Source organism: Varroa destructor, unplaced genomic scaffold, assembly GCF_002443255.2.
Source record: "Varroa destructor unplaced genomic scaffold, Vdes_3.0 BEIS01000002.1, whole genome shotgun sequence".
NCBI lineage: Eukaryota > Metazoa > Arthropoda > Arachnida > Mesostigmata > Varroidae > Varroa > Varroa destructor.
In genome coordinates this window covers 9,419,282-9,443,382 of record NW_019211455.1, presented here as the reverse complement: position 1 = coordinate 9,443,382, position 24,101 = coordinate 9,419,282, and the positions used below count along the sequence as shown (strand labels likewise).

At 40.1% G+C, this 24,101-nt stretch overlaps 1 protein-coding gene and 2 long non-coding RNA genes across 3 annotated transcripts in view; all 3 read right to left on the bottom strand.

Moving 5' to 3' along the window:
- Positions 1-15,874, bottom strand: part of egl (Egl_like_exo domain-containing protein) — a 36,869-nt gene extending 20,995 nt beyond the window's left edge. Inside the window, exon 1 of the mRNA XM_022794881.2 lies at positions 15,462-15,874. Within this exon, the coding sequence (XP_022650616.1) occupies positions 15,462-15,683 (222 nt within the window). The 5' untranslated portion in view covers positions 15,684-15,874. The remainder of the gene's footprint in view (positions 1-15,461) is intronic.
- A 2,961-nt stretch (positions 15,875-18,835) lies between these two features.
- LOC147757335 (uncharacterized) lies at positions 18,836-23,351 on the bottom strand. Its single transcript, XR_015321694.1, has 2 exons — positions 22,354-23,351; positions 18,836-19,521 (listed from the first exon to the last, which is right to left on the bottom strand). It is a non-coding gene; the product is annotated as an uncharacterized LOC147757335 (long non-coding RNA).
- LOC147757336 (uncharacterized) lies at positions 20,500-22,345 on the bottom strand. Its single transcript, XR_015321693.1, has 2 exons — positions 21,795-22,345; positions 20,500-21,593 (listed from the first exon to the last, which is right to left on the bottom strand). It is a non-coding gene; the product is annotated as an uncharacterized LOC147757336 (long non-coding RNA).
- Positions 23,352-24,101: the final 750 nt, after the last annotated feature.

Genomic DNA, 24,101 nt, shown 5'->3' with positions numbered 1-24,101 from the left:
TAACAGCAGTCAGATCCGCTGCATTCGCGTGGCATAGACGAAAAGACGCAGAGCCCCTGACGGTGTCCACCACGAGTTGGGAGGTCCTAACACGGCGGCTGACAAGAAAATGCGACGTGAAGACCCTCGCTTAAAAATATCAACAACGAACTCAATGTAGTCACAAAACGCTTCGCACATCGGGCCCTCTGTATAGCCCTAGGTCGTGCCAGAACGTGCTGACTCGACGTGGAGAAGCCAAACGTGCGTACGCGGATGCCTGCCCCCGCAGGTAACCTGCAGCTAGTGGGTTGCAGAAAGTGCCGAAGTGCGCATGTGCAACGTTTAACTGTAGCTGTCTCAGCAGAGGAAAGAAAATCGGACAAAACACGCTTCGTAGTATTCCATAATAAAGCATAAATGCGCATAAGTGAGTGACCGCGCAATGTGACTTCAGCAAATTTTGGCTAGCTTTCGAGCGGGTGTCATTAGAGGCTTAAACGTCTGGAGCTTTAAAAAAAAATTAGGATTCTCCTAGCCCGTATGTTGAGACACATGCGCGTCACGTAACACAATACCATAGAGCGCACATCGAGTAACCCAAAACATTTTTTCCCTTTCCATATTTACTAGAAAATAGGAAAACTTGACTGCTGATCTAACGCTTCTAATACTCGTAACGTGGATACGAATGAACGTCGTGCTCCTAACCTCGACACTGAAGAACAAATCATTTTCGGCTTAGGAATACGCTAGGAGAAGAAGATTGCTAATTTAATGAACATAATCCGCCTTCTTCAATTAATGCGTTGAAATCCGCTGGTAGACGCCGCAACATTATTGTGCGCGAGATTGTGATTATTACAGCTTTAATGTTATGTTTGTGTTAAATCGTTCCTATTTTTAATGTTTATGACCTTTGCATATTTTATGGTAGTTAGCCTAATAATAATTACTAGTTTTATAGTATTACTAACTGTATACTATATAGTGAAGTATAGATAAGTATAAAAGTAGATTATTGAAACGCTCTCAGTTTTCGTTTTGTAGAATGATCAGTTATATGTCCAACGTCTAAATCCTTGCTATATATATATATATATATATTTTCATTTGATAGAGAGTTATCGAAAATGCATTAACCTAAAAAGCTATCCTAAGCTACCTCTATCCATATCATGTTAATAGGCGGCACTTTTTCTGTCCATTAGTTTCAGTTCTATCTATATCGGTTTCGATTGGTTGTTGATTTGCAACAGATGTCCGAATCAATCGTTTTGCTAATTCATGATGCACGATCCTTGTTTCGATCCAACGACGTCCGAATTTTTTTCGTTCTTACTGTCACATTATTGTTTTATGTGATCTAGTTCATATCATCCGTGACCAACTGCTTTAAAAATGGCTCTCCACGGAGTTTTACAGCGTAACGATACTTGTATCACCTAAACATGAAGTTTTCTTCAAAGGCTAGTTGATAGTGCATATTTCGTTGTTCGGCGATACCATAATTATTGATCAATTTCATAATCTTCACTCAATGTCAAGACACAATTTGAATTAAGACAATCTAACGATATTAGCACCTTTATTACAGCCCAATCTCAGCATTTAAACACGACGCGACTCATATTACCTAAGATGTGTTACTCAAGCCATCTAGCTAGAAAAACGGTCAATACTTACTTATTTACAAATTTAAACTATTGTACGTGATCTGTAACGACCCGGTCACGAGATGTGGCCGTTATTTGCGGCCGCTAACCTCTTCAATCCAACGCTCATTTTACGCTGTCTAAACCACTTCGTAACCTTTATGGGCATACACCAGACGGGATTCCATCGTTTACAGAGCCGACTGGCGAGTGGAAAAACCAGCAGCTTCAGTGACGTGTGAAATAACAGGTCCAACCAGAACGCTACCATGGTAGTACACGTAACAGTCGCGACTGTTCGTTCCCGCAAAATGACACACGTCACAGCTATACACGTACACGTACATGTACTCTAGCTTGTGTCGTTTCGACCGTGGTGGTACTTAGAAGGCCTCGGCTGTCAGCGGAAGCACGGACTATAGTTTTTTCGTGCCGGAACGAAAGAGTCTTGCCTGAGTTAGAAGCAACCCACTTCCCCATTTAGTTACCGCCACTCACTCTTTCCATGTCCTTAATTTGGGGTCTGAACCGCTCGAAAGTCGTTTGCAAGCATTCGCCCTCTAAAATCGCGAATAGCTATTTAATAGTGATTAAATATACGAATATTAGTTTATTTAGACTCATTGAGACCCCGCTAGAAGACAGTAAAAAAAAAAACACGTGCGGATTTTGAGTTTCTGAAACTAAAAATTCCCAAAAGTCTAAGAGTCAAGCTTGAAAAATCGAAAAGGTGCGAGTAATTCATTTCGTTTCATGTTGTCAGCTGTGTAGGCATAGAATGCCTACGGTGGTATCGGATGTAGAGCTAGACACGTTTAGACTGGAAGGGTCGATAAGCAATTCCATCTCAGAAATAGCCTCTATTATCTGTGTAAAAATCCTGGGGTCATCGTAATAAGCTTTTCGCGTTCGGTTTCATTAACTTTTCAACCTTTCAGACTAACCCTCGTTGCATATCTTCATATAGCCACAGGCAAACCTCTGTCGTAGTTTTTGAAAATCTTATAACGGACAAATAGCGGCGTAGACTGTTGACTTCATACGGCTATAGCCTCGGAAGCTGTTTATCCGGCGTGAAGGCATTAACATTGAACACCAGCTGATCTTTGCTTGCTCGCATTTCAAATACAAACTTTTTGCTTTAACCCTTCGTGACTCTGTTTTAAAAAAAGAACTTAAAGAAGTTCTTCTTGCCCTCTGCGACGGATAACACTCCAAAATGTGTCCTAAGTTAAACGTATATATATGCAAAAAGTTGGTCGCGAACTATTTGTCCTTTTCGGTCTGTCGTCGTCGTAGTGGATTCATATTATCAGGAATTGTATGCTATACGAATATATTACCATTGTCCTGGTGTTGGTGTCCCTGCTATACTCTCGGCAATACTATTGCAGTCGCTTCATGCGTTGGTTTGTGTATTCATCGCGAACGCGAGCGATGAACGCCTGTGCCTCTTCCAACGAACATGCCTGGATAATGATTGCCATTAATGTCGAAGCACATATCTAACTGATACCGATACGGCACAAGTATACGACTTTTACTTCAAACAGTATAGAGTATATAAGGAGTGGCAAGCGGAGCTGCAACGGAGAAAACAACTAGCCAACGCTCTACGTCGTACATACTGGACAGCAGGCGCTGAACGAATTTTTATAGGAAAGCCTTAGTTCATCTTTATGTATATATGTGTACATAGACTTTCCTATTCTGTCTGCTCTGAGTAGGAATGACACGTTATATGATATGATAAACAGCTGACAAATGTACCGGCAAGTCCCCCGCGGACCTTTCAGTTCCTTATCAAGTCTGTTTCCGAAACAAGCAAGACATCTGCTGTCCCACAATAAGATTTACGCAAGGTTATTGCCGATCTATGCGGCAGCTGTAAACCAATAGCAGAAATTCAGCTGTTTCAGCCATAATTCGCGTTGTGTCTATTCCTGATTACTTTACAACCTTTGGCATGTAAGCGTTAATTGACGTCCTAACACCTACGTACATAGGTATAATATATTCGCAGTATTTTTACCCCATTCAGTGTAATGGCAGCCAGTTCTAGCTGGTGATGCTCGAAATTGATTCCCACTAAAACTGCGAAATACGACTGAATATCATTCGCCTCGAACAAGCCAATGGAGCCATTATATTTACGCCATTATATTTATTTATTATTTATGGAGGACGCGTAAATTTTTGATACCTTATTTAGTGAACAGAAGCGCACTCGTATCCCTTTTATTCTCCTCGGTAAAAGACATTCATGAGTAAAGCTGGTTCTTCGAAATTGCTAACTGATTTAAGTATCATGATATAAACTATGGTTACGTTTTTCGACCAATACGTAACTTAACAAGGAAGAATTCGAGTACCGAATTCGAATAACTAGCACAGCGCACAATGAGGTTCTACGGCAGCCTAAAACAACTGCTGCTGCTGCTACTACTACTACTAGGAAAGCGAAAACAGCAAAAAGCAGAACTGGATGACCGAAACAGACGGAAACCAGTCACTATACGTTATATCAAGAGGCGACTGGCGCACACAAAACACCAGTGTCTCGCCATTGACGCAGCAGATGACGATTGCAATGAGGAGACGCAAGCATGGCTACCAGCAGCGATCATTATTGTAGGACCGAGGCAAAAACAAAATGCCATAAAGTAATGCAGTTGGCTGACTGAAATTCGTTTTGACTTTATACATATGCTTAATGGCTCTATCTCTTATTTAATTTTCTAATTTCACTTTATAGCTAGACATTCTGACAAGAGAAGCTAAACTTTTACTATCCGCTGAAATCATTGAAACATTTGGGATGGCCCATAGTGATCTATATAATATCACACTATCGCCGATGATGCAGAAATAACATAAGTTTAAAGCTCTCAGTAAAAAATATGTATTCTTCTGGTCCTCTTTTAATTACTTACTCTTTCCTAATAATATATTTATACCAGTTTTTGCCACTACTCAAAACGTTAGCCTTTATTGCGTACATCCATCTATCTACTTTTCCTGGTTGAAGCTAGGCTTATACCCTACAATGTAATATATTATAAGATAGTAATGAGTGCTCGCCGTGAGGAAAACTTCCAGATCAAGATCGACCCATCGATTTTCGCATCCAACCGTCATGCTCTTTCATGACATTGTCATTGCGTTTGTTATCAGCGACCTTCGCCGATTGTTGCAAATCCAAATGCCATTGCGTGATTCTCCGGGCACTGCACGGCGCATACTTAAAGAAGGTCGACCCATTTGGACTCACTGGAGGGGCGACTTCTGTGAAACATAAGCAGGATTCTAATGAGGCTCTTAACCGCGTTGTCGTATCGAGCCAAACGGGACAGCATCAGTCTCAAATACGATCAGGCCGCAATCTTTGTGCTACTAAAGAACCCTAGAATTGCCCGCACGACTAAACGATCATTTATTCTTCAATGTGCGTCGACCGTGGCGCGGGATAAAATGGTCGCAAATAAACAAATGAAATAACACATCGCAAACGGTTATGTTTGCGGCTGCGTGAGGTACTCGTACGCCCGGTACGCTTCCGCGCAGCAGGTAGGCCCTGATCTGCTTGTTTCACCCGATTTTACTTTATCTATACTACATGGTCTGTGGGTACGCTATGAGGTTCGAAACGTAATTTCTAAACGAACCTTACCAAGATGGTTTGAGGTACAACGATATTTGCAAAGCCAAGAACACGCTTGTTAGATTTTTATTTTGGTCAGCCAGAGACAATCAAAAAAGTTGAAGGACAACATTTAATCTAACGCACAAAGGATCCGTCTGGATTCGTGTTTAATCATTATAGAATAGAGGGCACCAGCTCAGTAAAGATGAACCTCTTTACGTTAGCCTAAGGCTAATGTTAATGTAAATTGTCCCTTTGTCGATAATGTTGCGAACTGCTTTTTCTCTCGGTGATTTGTATCGACGTAAATACACACATTACCTTGGTAAACGCAAAATACACGCAGCCGCTCAAGCGAAGAGAAGTAACGATAAAATTATCTTTTCGACTCCCACTGGGTCCAATGTTTTCGCGCCGAAATTTCTGCCAGCACCGATCATATTCTAGCGCCTTGGGCAATAGACTTTAATTTGGCAACGCATTCACATCAGTAGCGTATTCGGGCTAACGATCACACAAGGCCTCATGGGCGTGGCCCATTGATGCGTTTGTTATATAAATACTACAGGTTTTATAAATAGAAAACAGACTAAAGGTATATGGGTTTATGGTAAATTAGAAACAAGACAAGCTAGAGAGGTATAGCAGCACCTCTAAAATGACCAACATGCACGCCCGTGTTGACCAACTGCAAGGGAGTTGTGGTAAATCCTTCGGACGTGCAGCTTTTGTGTCGATCTCGAGGTCGAGGTCAACTGGTCTCCCTAGGGGACATTCGCTATAGTGTACAAAACTGCAGTGTCATGAAATAACACAATGCTAATTAACTTTCATACATTAAAGTTGCATGTGACGACCGCTGGCTTCTCAGACGTCAAACAAGAGCCTAGATTATTCGTATATCATCATCAGGAAAGCAGTTCGTATTGTTATTGCCTTACAAAACAGGGTAAATACGAACTAACGTGTCGCGTCTTAGCATGCATGTATAATGCAAACGCCTTTGCGTATCTGCATCGATTACTTTTTTTAATCGGCACTTCAGTATGAAATAGATCGAGTAGATCTTAAGCTAAATAGTTTGACCTGAACAGCTCACCTGAGTCCACTTATCCTTAAATACCTCCCTTACATATACTATATTTACATAACAAGTATAAAGTGTCTATTACTTAACCGTACTTTCATATTCTAGAACAGGTCGCAGCGACCGCAGGTGCGATTCATCCACGCACAGATTGTTGGTAGCCGTGACAGAGAGCCGTGAGCATCTGGCTCGTGTGATTGCCGCTCTCTTAGAGAGCTAAAATCGGCCCGTGAACGTTGGACAGTTAAGGATTTATCTAGTTGTGTCTGCGTGGAGCACCAGAGCAACCGTTCCGTCCACCAGTAGCTCCTTTCAAAATATTATACATGGCAGCTTATCCATCCGCTTCTGTTGCCGCCGTTGTGCGATAAGGTGTAGTGGTTATGGACTATTGGGTCGGCCTTGCATAAACTCACGGCCGTCATCAACTATAGTGCAAGCAAACCTGCTCACCAAAGATCCAAGCAGTAAGCCTGCCTTTGCCGACCAAAAGTAGGCCTCGTGAACAACAAAATCGCCAGCAATGATAATAGCCTAGTTACTCTGTTTACCCACGCGCACACGGTTTTGACACGCATGTTCCCACAAGCAGACACCTGATGTACATGCAGAATTCTATCTCTATACGTATATGGCTAGACAGTAAGGTGCAAAAATGCAGCGTTATTTGTTTACGATATGATAGTTGCAGCTTGACATATAGAATGCTATGGCTTATAGAACGTTGTATCCAAAATTATCAAACACTATTACTATAATAATTAATATTCAGTCGATATAATAAGCAAGAAGTTCTTCGTAACGAGCCGTAGTGAAGTTAGATGACATTTTTTTTTATCGTGTTAAAGACTGTAGTATGATCTTTGTCTAAAATCCATATCGTTCTAAATATTACAGATTTGTTTACTGTAGGAGATTCATAATTTCGATAAATGGCCAGCGGTCTATAGTTGGGCCCCTTTTACGGGACACAATCCCCGTGATTTGTTATGCTCCCGTAATAAGGCATTTAATCTAATTAGCTGTTCCTTTTTTCGGTCACCGAAAAATCGTTCAATGATGCGCGCTCTAGAATACCAAACGCCAGCACAGACAGACGTGACAGTGTGTTCGTTGATGAACAAGCCCGGATAAATGTATTCAGTACACAGATCAACGTGGGATATGTTGATGATTTACACTGTTTCAGGATCAATGAACATCAGCATAAAGTGATCAACAGTCTAAACGCATGCTACGAGAATCTATGTCAAGCTTCATTTTATTAACCTTCGAAGGTTTGTTCAATCACTCGTGGAACGGTGTTTCCACGAAAGTGTACGAGACGAATTGCGCCTCCGTTCAAACGCTCGTGAGATACGTTTACTAAATTACAAAAGTATTCACTTCTGGAAGGACTCAGTCGTGTAGCAACTACGTTAGTGTAATAGTACAGATGGCGTGTTAAAAACCACATCTAAAAATACACTCGTGTTAGCTCAATTGAAAACAAGCGAAAGCGATCCATAAAATCAGCCATATTGGAAGTTACTATGAAGGGCTGGCCTTAGCAAGATATATTTAATGAGCTAACTTACCTTATTAGGCATAGGATGTTTGACCCATTTCAGTCTCACCCCATGTTTTACTCTTATAATATTGTTTTACGTTACACTTTTATTTTGCCATGTCTCAGCATCTCATATCGATATTCCATAATGTGATGAAGAATGTTTGTGGTCTTCTCTACGCTAAACACAATTTCATACAATAAAATCTACATTAACAACACTTTTCTTAAAGTATTAGTATTAGCGGCAATAGTACGAGTTTCGTAACAGGGACGAACAACCCACTGCGGGCTATCTATTTCGTTGCAGTCACTTAAAAGGCGCGTCGGTTTGACAACAACGATGTTTTGCATTTGTCTTCGAGCATGCACTTACTAGCTAACTTAATGCAATAATCTGCAAAAGTTCATCTTATAGTCTGGTCTCATATATTTTACGCGTACGGTGTGAATACACTAATATGCATACGCCCGCGGATGATGTTCACTGATGGCAGAGCGTCTTCGTTCTTAATTTAGAACAACAGCAAATTAGTGTAAGAACGTTTTAACCCCCACGTGTTTCTCTATCGTGATAATTTGCGATGAAGTTATGAACCAAACACGAAAATAACGTCATCGATTGTTTTTATTTCGAAAATCAAATCACTTCTTTCCATCAGTGAGTCCCGCCATTCGTTGCAGAATGAGCCTTACTATTAAACAATAAAGTTCATTTATACGGTTCATTAGTTCGTATATATTCTATCATTACAGATCTATGGCCACTAAGTGAGCTCTTGACTACGTTCTTGTCAAAAGCATAACGTGTGTACTCGGGTGATACTTGAGAGGTACTTCATCTTAAAGCTTGTCTGTTGTGTTCAAATTTTCTGAAAGAGACATCGCGCTATTCGTTTAGCTGGCTTAACATAATATACACAACTCATTAAAGCCTTTATCATGTCCTAATCGTTATTGATGTCGATATAGAGCAATTAAAATGCGATACAATCTCACTAGCATTTCGCAGTCCGGTTTCATAAGAATCGAAATAAGAAACATAAGTACACGGAAGCCGTAAAGGTTCCTTTGACCCAGCTTGTCGGTAGTTAAGCTGACAGTGCCCTGTGTGTGTGAATGACCGATAGCATATCCGCCCGTGCCGCCTGCCATTTGACAAATGAAGTCAGTCAAATCCTTCAGCAACTACTTCGCTACGCACTCGTCTACGACTAGGCTCTAGTTAGTACAGTTTCCTATGTTTATATGCCTGTTTATTCGTATTTAAATGTTTGTATATGTTAAATATCAACCCGCAAAGCTAAAATAGCAATATGATTTTGAGAAGAAAATAACACGAACTAAAATAGATTTGACAAAGTATTATATAAAGCGTTTGGAAAAAAATGGTATCGCGGGTATATCGATCTGCAATATGTCTATATTATTAGTCAGACTGAAGAGCTACTGGCTGAAGAAGGCGGCGAAAACGGTTCAAGTCCAATCGATGATGGACTCAATTAGCTAAGAGTGAAGGGCGCTTATGAACAATTGAGCGAATATCTACTGACGATCATGTTTCCGCAAACAACTGATATATGTCGATTAGTATTGTGGTCATAGCAGCAGACAGAAAAAGATTTTAACTATAACTTTCAAGGCTCACGTTGGTGATACCATCGTATTAGCGGTCCATATAGTCCAGTTCGGTTGGTCCTACTTTTTTACGATTTATTATTATTATTACACAAGGTTTACGATAAGTTTCCTTCGACCTTGCATAATCATGTCTTGAGAGAGCTATAACGAACTAGCTATAGATCTTGAGTTTGCTTGTTTATTACTCACATATAAAATACATAAAGTAGTTAAAACGATACAGAACAAGGGTGGAAAAGATGTTCATCAATAAGTAAACTTATTGATAAGTTATAATTATAATAAGCAAACTTAACATAAGTAAAGTAGCACCAGATCAGTCAATAACGGTGTAGGAAAACCCATGCTTTCTTAGCTAAGATAACTGTGCTTGTATTTCACTACCCATGTGTTGGCATTCGGCACAGACCCTTTTTTTATTTTTCTGGACGAACCTAGGTAATCTTACATGTCACAAAACCTTTGTGCAAATAATGACTGATTTGAAACATGCATGTCATGTTTCTCCTTAATTATCCGCATCATCCTCGCTTGAATATTATGCAATACTACAATAAATGTATACCGCGCCTGAATTTCCCTTCAGATGTTGGTACCGTCCGTATAAGTTAATTGTTTAGCGGCCCCAGTTCATTGAAGCAAACTACGATTTCAAGAATTTAGTCTTAACACTGTCGCGTGGCAGAATTTCTGATATTCTGCTGCGTGTGCCATCTGTTCACGGTATATGTATTGTCTAATTGTATTGACTCCAGTTCTACGGCACAACAGTCAGTGACACACGACCAGACGAGCAGCAGACAAAAGCACAGACAACAAATTGAGTATCCGCTGATTTATTGTAATGTTAAGTTTCAGCAACCGGAAATCAGCAAATCTTCATATTTTATAGTAATTGCCTACTTTTGTCTTACAATCAATAGAGATAATTACGATTTCGAATTTCGGCCTCTCCCACAGGCTTTTATGCCACATCTATCCCCAAGCGACATCATTCACAGGGAAAGTAGTTTTAACTTGCAATTTTACTAAGAACACAGAAATCGGCTCCGGAGTAGGAAGACAACGAGCAACGCTGCGACATCAACAATTCCACTATTGGACGATTTTCTTAATTATTGAATTGACGTCTACAACTATCTTTTCGCCAGTGGTGCGACATATGGATAACGACACTGACTTTTGAGCAGATTATTTCAATACCCTATTTTTGATTTTTGGCAACAGCTTTCAAATGACCTTTCTTAAAAAGAAGTGAAATATTCTTCACGTCGTAGTGAATATCTGAGAATTAACACATTAATCGCAATGATTAATGAAATCACCTATCAATCAAGATTGAACTAGATGAGCTTGGCAAACATGATCTGATCGAATGATAAACCCTTATTAGTTATAGGTTATAATTAAAGGCAGGTATCGTAGCAGATCGAGTTGCAATTGCTATTTTAATTACCGCCTTAAGTGGCCAAGGATTGAGGGATAGTCTCCTGAACTACTACCATCTCGTTTCAATCCGGCCTTTTCTTGCGGTAGTAGGTTTTTGATCAAGTATACAGTTTTAAGCCCTTTCCACTTATTGGGCTGTTGGAACGATTTCTGCAAGAAAAAGCTCAACGATAAACCATTTAGCGTAATTGTATTTAGAATGCTTCAGTTCTGTACAACGTATGTTTGTTTAAAGAAAAAGAAACTGAAGATATAGTGCTATAATAATAGTGAAATAACGAACGCGGTATTTGTTGTGTCTCTTGTCCACAGGTGGAAAGTTTTCGATCTAAAGAGTCCCGGAGTAGACATCGTATTTAGTATTTGACTCCCGCCGCTAATGTCCAAGTGAAGCCCGTGTAGGTGTTATTTATTATTCGTTCCTTCCTTCAGCTCATTTACATGGGACAGCTTTTATGTTGAGTTGCTGTCTGCGTGTGTTTATATGAAGTAAACCACATATATTTAGGTAAGCCGGACCGCTAACTGGACTGATCATCAATCGGACTCACGGTAACCTGATGACGGCCGGCACGATGACATTCGCCGCCAGCTGTTTGATAAGGGAAGCACACGTATCAATAAAGGATCAGCAGTTATCTCATTTTGTAGCGACAGTAGAAAATAATACGGCCCTTAACACCAACCAAACAATCAAGCTTAACTCTTTTTTTTCAATGGCAAATTATACTTACCCTAACTTCATCTTTACCTTTGCTTGACTTTCGACTAAAAAAAATGCTTAAATGAATTTTTATTAAATTAAGTCACTGTCATTGATAAACATCTAATAAGAATGTAGACGTAGTTTGTGTTTTTATGACCTTTAAACTTAAGTTGATGCTTTGACTATCTCCTATTATAAATGCACAGAATCAAAATGATCAAAGGCTGCAGTCGAAATAATAAGCTTTCAGATCTGATTAGATCTTGTTGTTGGTGGTAACTTGTTATTTTTTGTGATAATTACACAGCCTGTTTCGGCTTTTACAAAATCTTCGTTATTTGATTTCCGTATGTACTACTATGTTAAAAATTGGTGAACACCTTCAATATCTTAGGTTAACGCACGTCACCAAATCTAGTACTGAATAGGGCATGGTCAACGACAGTTTTTCGATCACTGAACATAGTAGACCTCTGTATAAACTAATCTAAAAATTTTGTTGAAACATAAATTCGTCGGCATAAAAATTGATCAGATAAACACGAAATGTTGTTAATGACTTTTTCAATGAGCAAGTGTAAGCGTAAAATCAATATATTGATTAGTTTCGTTAATCAATTTTATTTTGTCTAGAATGTATCACATGGCGTTACCTGAAACAACGTAAATATCATTTCGTTGTCTACATATTGGACTGACAGCAAGGCCCGCGTACGTCACATGCATGACAATAATTCACAAATAATTTTCATTCGTGTGAGCCCTATCTCAATATACAAGAGATTTCATTTATATACATTTAATTTAATTAATCTTCCTTGCTACGTTACAGTTTATCTTCAGCTTCTCCGTAAGAAGTTACCTGACTATGATATCAGCAAATCGCTCGAAGACTTTGTGCGCTCTGAAACTGGTTGGTGTACACTGATCCTTTAACGGATCCTAAATGACACAGTTGGCTAATTTACACGCATACAGTGGCTCCAGCCAAAAACTGTACGGCAGCTTACGAATCGTGCTTAACTACAGTCAGAACGAGGGGCAATTCCATTAGACCGAGATCAAGCAAGAAAATATCAGCTAAAGTAACGTGGAAATAAATAAGTTCATGGTCGCGCCGTCGGTTTCGAACAAAAACCATATGAACAGTCGACTACATCATTACGTTCGTTGTTTCATGGATCCGAATCTGCCAAAGTACATAAAACTAAGCCAATTCTAGGTGCTAAGGTAACTTTTGACAGTTATCGGTTGTCCCCCATAGGCACTCTTACATTATTTCCGACAAGCCATGCAATACAACCGCACAAATACATATATATATATATATATAGTCGGTAAAGACGCTGTGCACATTAATGGGCCTCCCAGACCGATATCTAAACACACCTGTCGAAATTACGGAAAATTGCATTGACAATAATCCATTATATGGCACATTTCAGTGAAGCGCTATTGTGGGATGACAGCACGAAAACAGGCACGTCCTGGCAGTGGATGCCCGTCAACAGATGCCGAAGTTACACAGCCGAAGACCCGACTACGAAAATCTACTACCCCCCAGACTCCTTTCGCTTTTTCCGTTCATTGTGACTATTACCTTAAAGAGACGTTCCACTAGCCCCTATGTTCTAGCAGAGTAGAACTAGGCGAAAAATTCGCTTGTTTGGAGATATTTCGTTATTGGATTTCCGCAGTTAACGTATTCTACTTTGAAGATAAACCGACGATTGGCGTTGTTGATGTGTTCGATCGTACGCGTCAATAGAGAGTCCGAAGTCGAACCGGTCTCAACCGCGCCATGGGCAACGTTGCCCACCGCGCGGTCACCGAGGCCAAGAAGTTTTACCGCCAAAAAGAAAAATAGACTAACTTAAGTGTTACTTTTGTAGCACACCTACTGTAGCGAGACAAGAAAAACAAGTTGAAGATCACCCTATAACACAATTTCTCAGCACCAATCTAAACATCATGTACCTATTAAAACACTATAAAGCCTTGACTTTTTGGGCACCTATGTTCTATTGCTTACGCCAATTCTAAAGATACGTTACCTAGACCCAGCTAGCAATACATGTTTCTAGCATGATGTCCTTCTAAATAAAGAAAAAAAAAAGGAAGCATGAAGGCGACACATAATTAAACCCTACGTATTATGGACACATCCAGGTGTCTATAAGGTAAAAACGCATAGCCTTAATGTCAAAAATCAAACCAGTCCTACACAGAATAAGCTCCGAAGTTGCGAAACAACGAAAAGTTAGAACCTGAATATTAATTAATTTGTAAAGTTCTCAAATAAGCACTTCTCTCTATCAGCGCTCGTTCTGTTGCATTTTTGCGACCACGACATCGAGGTGCGGCTTTGACTCATATTTGCTGCCCCTGTGAACGTCTGCCATGAGGTGTTTGACCCGTAAGTGGACCACACGGAGCTGAGACCTCCCGTCCGCCCGCCCGCCCGCCAGAACGATATCCCTCCACAACAGCAGCCATGAATAAGCCAGTAACTTCTCCAGTATAACAGAACACGCCTTAAGGCACATGCAAACACAAACATCATACAAACACTTATAACGCTCAACTAGGCGAATGCTGAAAAGACAACAAATACGGCGAAAGTAACAGTGGTCCTGTAGTATTTCCCTATTACGATACATTAATGTCGGCTCATAGGCCCATTGTTCATCAGCTCCTACTATACGATGAAACGCAACGAATTCAACGAACGACACTGATTATCAAGGGCTCGCATAGGTTTTTGTCGTGATCAAATCGCTGGTCGGCACTGGTATGTACACTGCGGAACTTCATGTCTTTTCGGTGGGGAGGAAGCGATGGTGAGCTAAAAACGTCTAGCTGGGTAGCCGGATAGAAGTGGGCATGACGCATCCGTATAAATGCCCCTTCACTAATGACTGGACGGATGTCGACGGGATCGTTTCGCTGCTCGCAAAAAAATGGCGTTGAAAGATACCTGCCATTCACGACAGTTCGTCGTTATTTATCGGTTATCAGTTAACGGCTACAATGGGGTTCTACTGATAGCCCTCGAAGCAAAAATTTGTGTCCCGCAAAGGCTTGTCTGGTTCTGTCGACACCTTCCGATTAATAAAATAGACAGCGGGCAGGTTGGTTCTCAACTAAGTACTTCAACTAGATAGATATCGCGGTTTAAATACCCGCTGTTTGTTGATCTATCTCCCAGCTGCTTGTGGACTTCGTAGGAAACGTCAGGTCTACCGGCGGTCAATGTTTCATCCACTGATACCGCCTGTATCAAGCAAAGCAGCATCAGACTATAACTAATAAATATGTGGTATGGCCTTTACACAGCAATCTGCTTGCTGTAATAGCTTCGGACACGTACGACGGACGAACACAAAGGACAAATATGGCCCTGATCGATGCAACAGAGACTTCAAGAGGCGTGGACTGTAAACAATGGGAAAACTCACTCAGCAACTGAAGGCTGGTCAGTTGACAGCATAAGAGTTCCGTTTGACTAAAGAACTTGCCAAAACCAGGCATGCTAAAGCCCAACGGCAAAAAGCTGAGTTACTTCGCTGCGTATGAAAATTGAATGAATATAATCACCGAGAAAAAATGGTATTATTATTTAAGAACTCAATTTGGCTGCGTCCTACAGTAATACAGGTGAGCGCCAGGTAGACTCTTTAGGGGGAAAGGGACCCATTCCATCTCACACATCGTTGTCCTAGCAGATCATTCGTCTAATTTTTATTGCTTACCTGGTCTCCTTCGATTGTGAATATAGATGGGTACTGTTGTAGGAATTTCTTTAAGCCGGATTGGCTACCACCGGCAATTTGTCGCATTTCCTTAGTGAACCCCTTAGTGCCGAACTGGCATGATAGATCGTGCAGCGTCCGCGGCTGGCCCTTATCCATGAGCCGTTCAATAAAAAACATCAGCGTAAGGTTGCGAATCTGGTCGTAATCCTTGCCCTCCATCGTGGCTGGTGTTTTTGCCACGCGGTGGCCACCTCTTGAAGGAAGCCTAATCGAAGCGCACCAAATGCTATCTTATCCGTGCCACCCCACACACTCAACACAATTTTAACAGAAAACAAAACAGCTGATTCCCAATCCTAGTTGGCGGCCGCCATGTTGATGAAGTATTAGTGGAGCACCAGTAGTAGTCAGCGACTAAAGCGACGAGGAAGTAATATCGGGGCGTGACACTTGTCGTGAATGGGAAAGGGTTGGCGGGGCGCAAAATTTAAATTAGTGCTTTGGCGGGCTCTTGCAAAACGTCGTTTTCATACTGTATGGCTGAATATGTGAATATCATTTTTCTTTGTACTTCACTTTAACTTTGTGGTAAGCAGCCTCAGTTTTGTGGAAGTTTAAAGTTCAATGGCTTGCCTAACTAGCCAATATCAACAATTTGGCCGACACATTTCAGTGAATAATTAGAAACGATTTATTATCAAAATCACTTTCAAAATAACATAAAGATAAATCGTATATGGATAAATTTATGTTTACTGATAATGCTTTTTATAGCATATAATAATTTAATCGATAGTAGATAAATTTTGTTGAAAAGATAAGTTGAAATCACAGAGATGGTGTTCACAAAAAGAGTCATGTATGCGAAGTAATGACCATGCTAGTTAAACTTACGAATTCAGATACAAAAGATAATTCTTTCCTTTAGAAAAAAAATGCGAATTTTGGTACTTTGTATCTGTTTGTAATCTTTGAAAAACATTTTCGTACCGAACTCTTGGTAATATCGTTGAATGTATATCCTTTTATAAATAAAAGCTCCCTTTACTGTTACTTTTTTTAAAAGTTATATACATACATATAAAATTTGTGAACATGAGTGAAGGTCTTAAGCGTCATTCTAGAAAATTCTAAAAAATGAACTTAATTTGAGTCGGGAAGACGTTCGTTTATGTGTTCAAGTTAGTGTACTACTTAAAAAAAAACTGAAAGAAAATATATATTTTCTTTCAGTTTTTTTTTTTAGAATATATATATATATATATATATATCCCAAACAACCAAGACATCATTCTACAAAGTACGCTACCGTGTTATCAAGTGGGAAGAGACGGTTGTATATTTTTGTCAAAAGTTTTCTAATTCGCCTGAAAAAGGCTCCCTAGCTAGAATAGGTTGCTAGGATAGAAAAATACGTCATACGATTAGAAGAAGCCATCGAGTATCTTATTTTACTTACTCGTCGTTTCTGGAACCATTTGATCGCCTTTACCTAACTTCCTGCAGATATTTTATCCACCATCTAACTAAACGTGTTACTAGTAACTGAAGTTAAACGCATTAAGGTTATGATCTGTCTTATTCTATCTGAAGGTTCAGTTGTCCTGTCCGAATTCGGGCAAAAATAACTTACACATAATAAAAGAAAAATTAAAAAGACGGAAAGATTTGTAGATGGTTTACAAAAGCGTCCGCATGAAGATTTGCAAAATAGACGAAGATATGCATGAGATTTATAGGGGCATTTTTGTGAACCAGGTTCTGAGGATGTTCAGAACAAGATTTTCGGGATTTTTAAGTATCAATCACTAAAAGCTTGTTTGTAGTAAGAGAGATATATAAAAGGCTAATTTTTTGCTTAAAAATCCTGTACTTACTATTATTCATAAATACTATGAAAATCTTCTGAAAAACTTAAGCTAATACCAGCACTGGTTCTTTTACTTGAATTAATTTTAGGATTTCGTATCTGAAGACGTAGGGCATGTGGCTACCTAAAAAGATGCTTTTTAGGTAATTGGAGAAGTGATATCAGCAAGCTTTAATATGGTTTTCATTATTTCTCAATAAAACTGGACCTCACTTATCAGTCATATCAGGCACTTATCATAAAGGTCAATGAGATCAAAGAAGATTCTATATCAGTAAAAACCAATCATTCTTCTATCTTGTAAGTACGTCGTATATTTTAGGAGTGAACGTACTATTAATTTTCGCCAAGCTTTTGAATGATTAATAGAGTATTAGAATTTCTCTGGTTGGTCTCATTTGTCTCGCTTGTTATATATATATTTTTTTAATTTGTTCGCCTCCGTTGGTTTCCGTAGAACCTTTCTATCCATGACCACAATGCAGTAATACAGCCTTTACGATAATAGCGATGCCCGTCGTAATTATCTTGCTAAACGTTTCGGATGTTATATTTGGTGTTTAGCCCTTAAGCATTACTCCAGAAGGCTGGCTTCTGGCACGGATCGAAATGTGTCTTCATCCGGATTCGAATGTAGCCCGCTGCTTGTTCTTAAGTTTAGTAAACAAGCCCGCTATCACGGTGCAGACACGGCAATAATCATGCTGCTAAATGATTATAGCAAAAATGATTCCACTAAATGTAGACTTGCATGTTGAAAAAAGGGTACGATCGTGTCAGGAAAATAGAAGTTTGGCTTACCTCAGCGTCTGCTTTGGGTGGCTAATGTAAATCTAAGTGCCTTACCATAGTAGCAACGAACGTGCGGCCACTGTTGCTTTAAATCTCAATGTTCGCAAATGATATATGATTACTATCCGATTTCGTAAATTTGTTGAAGAAATTCCGGATAGATCCAGTAAGAGCCACCTCGGTTACACTTTGTAGGGTGGGCAAATCCTTTATGCTACCCCAAAGAGATGGCTTTGAGGGTTTGTCCATACGATAGCAATGGCCGCAGGCATGAAGAAAGAAGCAATAATTAACAGGACAATTTATCAAATTTTGCCAACAAACTATAGAGTATATTGAGGAGTGGGCGACTATGCTTCTGTTTGTCGTCATAATGATGTCTAACAGCGTTGTCACGACAGTAGTAAAGTTGCGTTCCTAACCCTCTTCATAAATGACAAGCAGCGTCTTTGTCCTCACCTTTTTCCCGTTTTTTAACCTGAAAACGTAGGTTTAAATAGAGGAACATGCGGTTATTTGGACCCATATAGTCGCAAGCCTTTGATTGATATTAAGAACTTTCAACAAAAATGGACCCCCTTCAGAAAAAAACGGACATATTTGGTCAAAAAGACAAACTGCGAACAGAGAATTCCTATAAATGTAGCCTATCTCAGCGACTACAATTTTTGGAGCTATACCTCTCAAAAAAATGGAGAACTCGGAACGGTTTCCATAATCAAACTGACATAATTTTTTTTATTCTTCACATAAGTTACGTAGTGAGTATCGTTGGCGAAACTTGAAGCAGTGAACCCCTAGCGTCTGTCAATTATAGGCTTGGCCGTATAGGGTGTCGCGTCAACCCATCGAGAAATAACAGGTGGACATCCTGAATCGCGTTCCTGAAGTCGTGGTAATACTACAACGTGTAATTATTTGCCACATGAAAATTTTTCTAACCGTGGGTGACTCTTAGAATCCATCCTGTATACTTTAAATTACACCGGATCTGAACCGCAAGGTACTTTTACAGAAGTCATCCAGGGAGCAAGCCCACGGCACAACCCTCCTTATTTCATTTTTCCGCCGAAACTGGCAGAGTAGGTTCACATCGCAAAGTGTCCGCTCTGATGCGAGGTACAGACAAACACTTCTTTCTTCACTCAGGTTCTGTGGTAGTATCTTGTATATTTCCTCCCATTGATTCTTCGCGGTGCAGTCGGTTGCATCGGCAATTATGGACTTACAATAGTGATGCGTTTTATGCGCGAACAGACATGTAAGACTTCAGTTCAAAATCTTGCCTAATAAAGGTACATTCAGTAGGCCTAAACATGGCTCTGAAAGGAGCGTACTCTGTCTACAGCCAAATTAGAGTACCGTCAGAACGCAGTCAGGAACGTAGAGGCTTCCCTGAAAATTTACGATGTTTTTTGGACATTCGATTAAATTTTTTCGACATTTTAGATTCTTCTTAGGCTTAAGGCCTTTGTCCTCTCTCTATTTTCGGTTTTGAATAATGAGCGCGCCTCAACAATATTTGAAGCGGTCTCATTATTCAAATATCGAATTTAGGTAGCATTTAGGGAATTTCGGAAAGCAACGTTTAAAAAAGATCTTCATTCGTTTTCCAGTACCAAGGTTCAAGTAGAATATTAAAGCAAATAATAACACATTCAGTGAAATAATAATTAGAACTTGCAATAAATCTGATACTCACAAAAAGCATCATAATATTTTTCAGATTTTAATATTCTGTACATTTTCACTCTTTAGGTACACAAATGTACGGTTTTTACGTGACAAATAACAGAATATTATATCTGGCAGGCTGTGTCCACCTATAAAAGTGGGCACGTCAGAGCAGTATTACGTTCTTAGATTTAGTCAGTAAATAGATTAACAGCGCAATCATAGCACCGACAGATATGATTCGCCTTTTATTTTGTTTACTATATGGCTCAAAAAAACCTTTTTCTTCTTATGTATCGCTCCTGTGCCCGGCTTTTGACGAACGTCAAAGGCAGGATGGAAAAACCTGTGTCTCTGGGACTCTCCAAGTTTTTCATATTTAGTTAGCCTGCCTAATCTAGCCATTTACCTCGAATTTATTAGTTATTAGGAACTTAACATTAGTTAGAATAGAATACACGAACGTGACTTAGAGGCTTATGTCAGGAAAGGTGGTCGTAACGGACGTCGAAAATATGACGCCTCTCTTTTCGGCTAAACATGGAAGACATTTCAGAATTTGCTATCTCTGATTAAGGGTTCTAAAGAATTAGTTCTTACGGCTAAAGTAGACTGCAAAAAGAGATACACCACTAATACGCCATGTTTACTTCAGCGCCATAAGCTACACTTCGCCGGCAATAATGAATAGCTACCAGCTCGAATTGTTATAGTCTAGGTATCTGCGGTCATTACGCAATTACCACATTAAAAGCTATCACGAAGCGTTCCGCGTCAATCAGAAATTGCATTTTAATTAAATTTAATGAAAAAACATTTTTACGTCCTAGTGGCATATTATACTACTCAACGGATAGGATAGACTTTAGATGATTCCTTGTACATTATAGCTTAGGAAATACAATTTTGTATCAATTCGATTAAGTCAATAAAAGCATGTTTTCGAATGCTGCACTGTCATAAGGTTCCGTTTGAAGCCTTCTGACGTTAATTTATCTTTTTTTTTTTCTTTTTTATCATATATATAGATTATACGTGTTTACAAAAATAAAATTTTACCGTATGCGCATATATCCTCAAGGAATTCAAACTAGAAAAAGTAGTAAGGTCGGTGTGGGCCGTCTCTCTGCCCTACAACTGTGCAACACACAATGCTGGTTTATTTTTTATAATGTACCATAGCTTTACAAAAAATCTTATATTTTAATTACTCAAGGAAGATTGGAATAAGTTACACGCCTAATTTTATCGGGTCATTGAATGCGGTGTTACATTAACATATTGCTCTAGGAAAAGTTATCATTTCTCCATGGGGCGCTCTAGCTTCAGTGGATAACTCTGCGTGGAAACGCCATAACCGGACCACCTGAACACCGAGGCTTTATTATTTTAGTAAACATCATCCATAACTATTAAGAGTTGAGGCTATCCATATTACTGTCCTGCGGACGGCTGCGTTTAAAACAGGCAGAGAAGAAAGGACCACTACATCGTACTTCCCAATTCAGTAGTTAATCTGTACAGTCGTAGGTATTGCGCAAAGCCCATAATCTACCATTCCGTGTTGTGCTAGCTAATCCCAACAAGCGTCGATAAAACGGACCCCCCACGCTTCGTTCGGTAGCTAGGCTGTTGTTCTCTTCATCTGTATAGCATGGCACGGAACACCTTTTTTTCGTGTGAGATCCGTCTTTCGATCCTCGTCGTGCTACAGGACAGGATCTTGTTGACGTGATGGCGCGGATCGCCAGACCCTCACTGAAGAGGTCAGTGAGCAGAGAGGGTCATGAAATCTGCCGACATTCAAATTACAATCGAAACGACAAGTAAACGGGCTAATTTTTTTCAGAATAATAAAAACCGTTAAAGTGAAGGAAGTTGTGCGCGTAATCTTCTGCAACGAGATAGATAACTTCCCGCCATTTTGTTTGACAACATCAAACAATTTAAATTCTAACATGGTTGAATGTTTTGAGGACAAGAGCGATAGAAACCTTCAGGTCGATCCGTGTATCGTGAATAGCATCGGTTACGTAGGAGTCCAATGTCTTCAGATCTGTATCTCGATATAGGAGTGTCAGACTAAAACTGGGGCAAAAAACCCATGTATGGGCATTATGTCTTCGTCATATTCGTTGATGCGTTGGGGTACAGTACTGAAGCAATTGCATTATACGACATTTGCTTACGTTAGCTCGGTGTTTCGTTTTTGATTCTAAGAATCAATGTGCTGCGAGGCTACCCAATGTGAGGTCATGTTTTTGTCTGGGTTTGACAGACTGAACGATAGCTTCATATCGGATAGTGATCCTTTAAGAAACTAACTCGATTATCTGAAGATGAAGCATCATTGTCACCGAAAACACGCGTAAAACATGAACGTATTAATTGCTAATTCGTGGGAATCCGTGCACGGGCACGAATGTTGAAGCTCTAGTACTACTGAAATCTGAAGCTGGCCTATTCTATTCACAATTTGCTACACGTTATAGAAAAATCATAGCACCGTACATTCAACCGTATTGACTCGGGCACGCTAAATGGCTGACATACTTTTTGTTTGAAACAGTATCCGTCAATGCTCCCATATCAACGAATGTTTTTGGAAGCTTCTATTTACAGCCTAGTTAGCCACAGCGGACTACTAAGTTAAATGCTGTTAACGTTATCCGTTCGAGCAAGCGTTTATCGATTACGAGCGAATGTCCGGAACTCAAATAATCACTATATCCTTTTTGTGGCAATTACATTTTACTTTGATTTAACACAAACTATTGTTTGCTACTAATCAGATCTCAATAGCTCACGCACAACTAACGTCCGCTAAGGTCAACCCCGCCGTCATACGTTCAATAGCTTTTTGTGGCATACAATGGTGGCACGCTTACTGTCGTAGCGTGCAGATAGCGCGCATTATGACTCGTACCCAAACAGTTTTTTGTGTTGTTTATTGTGCCCTTTCAATCAAGACAATTAAAAATCTACACACATCGCAGCATCGTTGCCTCTTTCGTTGCCCAATACTGTGAAAAACATAAGCTTCCTATCCGGGCGTCAGCTCGTATAGGTCTGCCAGTTATGATTCAATACCTGTATGAGTTATCAGTCAATAACTCTCTCCACCTCTTTGACCGCCAACTGTCTCAAGAGATTCGTCAGGAGCGAATTTTTGCTCAGTACAAAAAATCACAGACAAAAAGCTAAAAGATTCCTCTGAACCCCAAACGAACCGACTTTACTTATGCGGCATATTTGTATTTCGTAGCGTTGTATTCTGCACACACACAAATACGCACACATATATATATATATATATATATACGTATGTATATGTATGAAATTTCTGCCGATGCAGAGTAGCACTATCCGTTGATGGCATTTTTGTTTTGGCGGAACGCTTTCGTAGACCGCCGCCGTGCGACCGCCTCTGCGGCCGAATGCCCGCCGCTTCCCGCACAGTAGAAAAGACAACTTGGCGTAGTGGCAAAAAGGAAGCGACAGCCTACACAAATCACGAAAAACATTGACATGAAGCCAATATCAGCAGCTTGTAACTACCAAACACTCTGTATTTCCTTCACCCCATTCGTTGTTTTACCTCCTCACTGTCGTCCGCCTCCTTTGCAGGCAGCAACTGTAGGAGCGTGCTTCCATGCGTTTCATGCGTCACCCAATTGTGAGAGTCGTCCACAAAAGTACGATCTGTCAGGGTTTTGCATGAGTTTGAAGGTAACGCGTGTGTAGTTCGAGCTACGCTACAGCGTGCCAGACAGAATTGGGTGTAACGGTTATCAGTTGACACTGCCAGCATAGCAGAGGCAAAATGACGCTCGATTGTTACTGGACAAAAAATGAAGACGGCATAGGGACGGGTTGTATCGAGTATTGCTAATTTACGCAGACAGCAACAGTTACCAGCTGTATGATGGCTCATTGCCATGTACAGTGTACGAGCAGTGAAGCAAACGTAACTGCGAAACAGAAACGTCGGCGTTGATTTAATAGCTGAAGTTGTAGTAGTTGAATTAGAAGTCACATCAGTATAGAAGCGCCACTGTCTACGTTCGTTCGGCTACATAGCCGCGCTGACTTTGTTATGGGCCTTCTGAGCCGGCCGATTGAACGCGCGAAGCCGTTTCAGCGATGTACAAGTTGCAGTGACTGCGAATGGCGGCAGAGACCTTTTGAAGTGCTTTCAACCTTTGCCTTATCCGGCTGGTTTAGGTCGCCGTTGTTTTTCGACAGCCTTCTTCTTTCTGCTTCTGTCACGTACTCGTATGAATGTCTAGCTCGCAGTATCG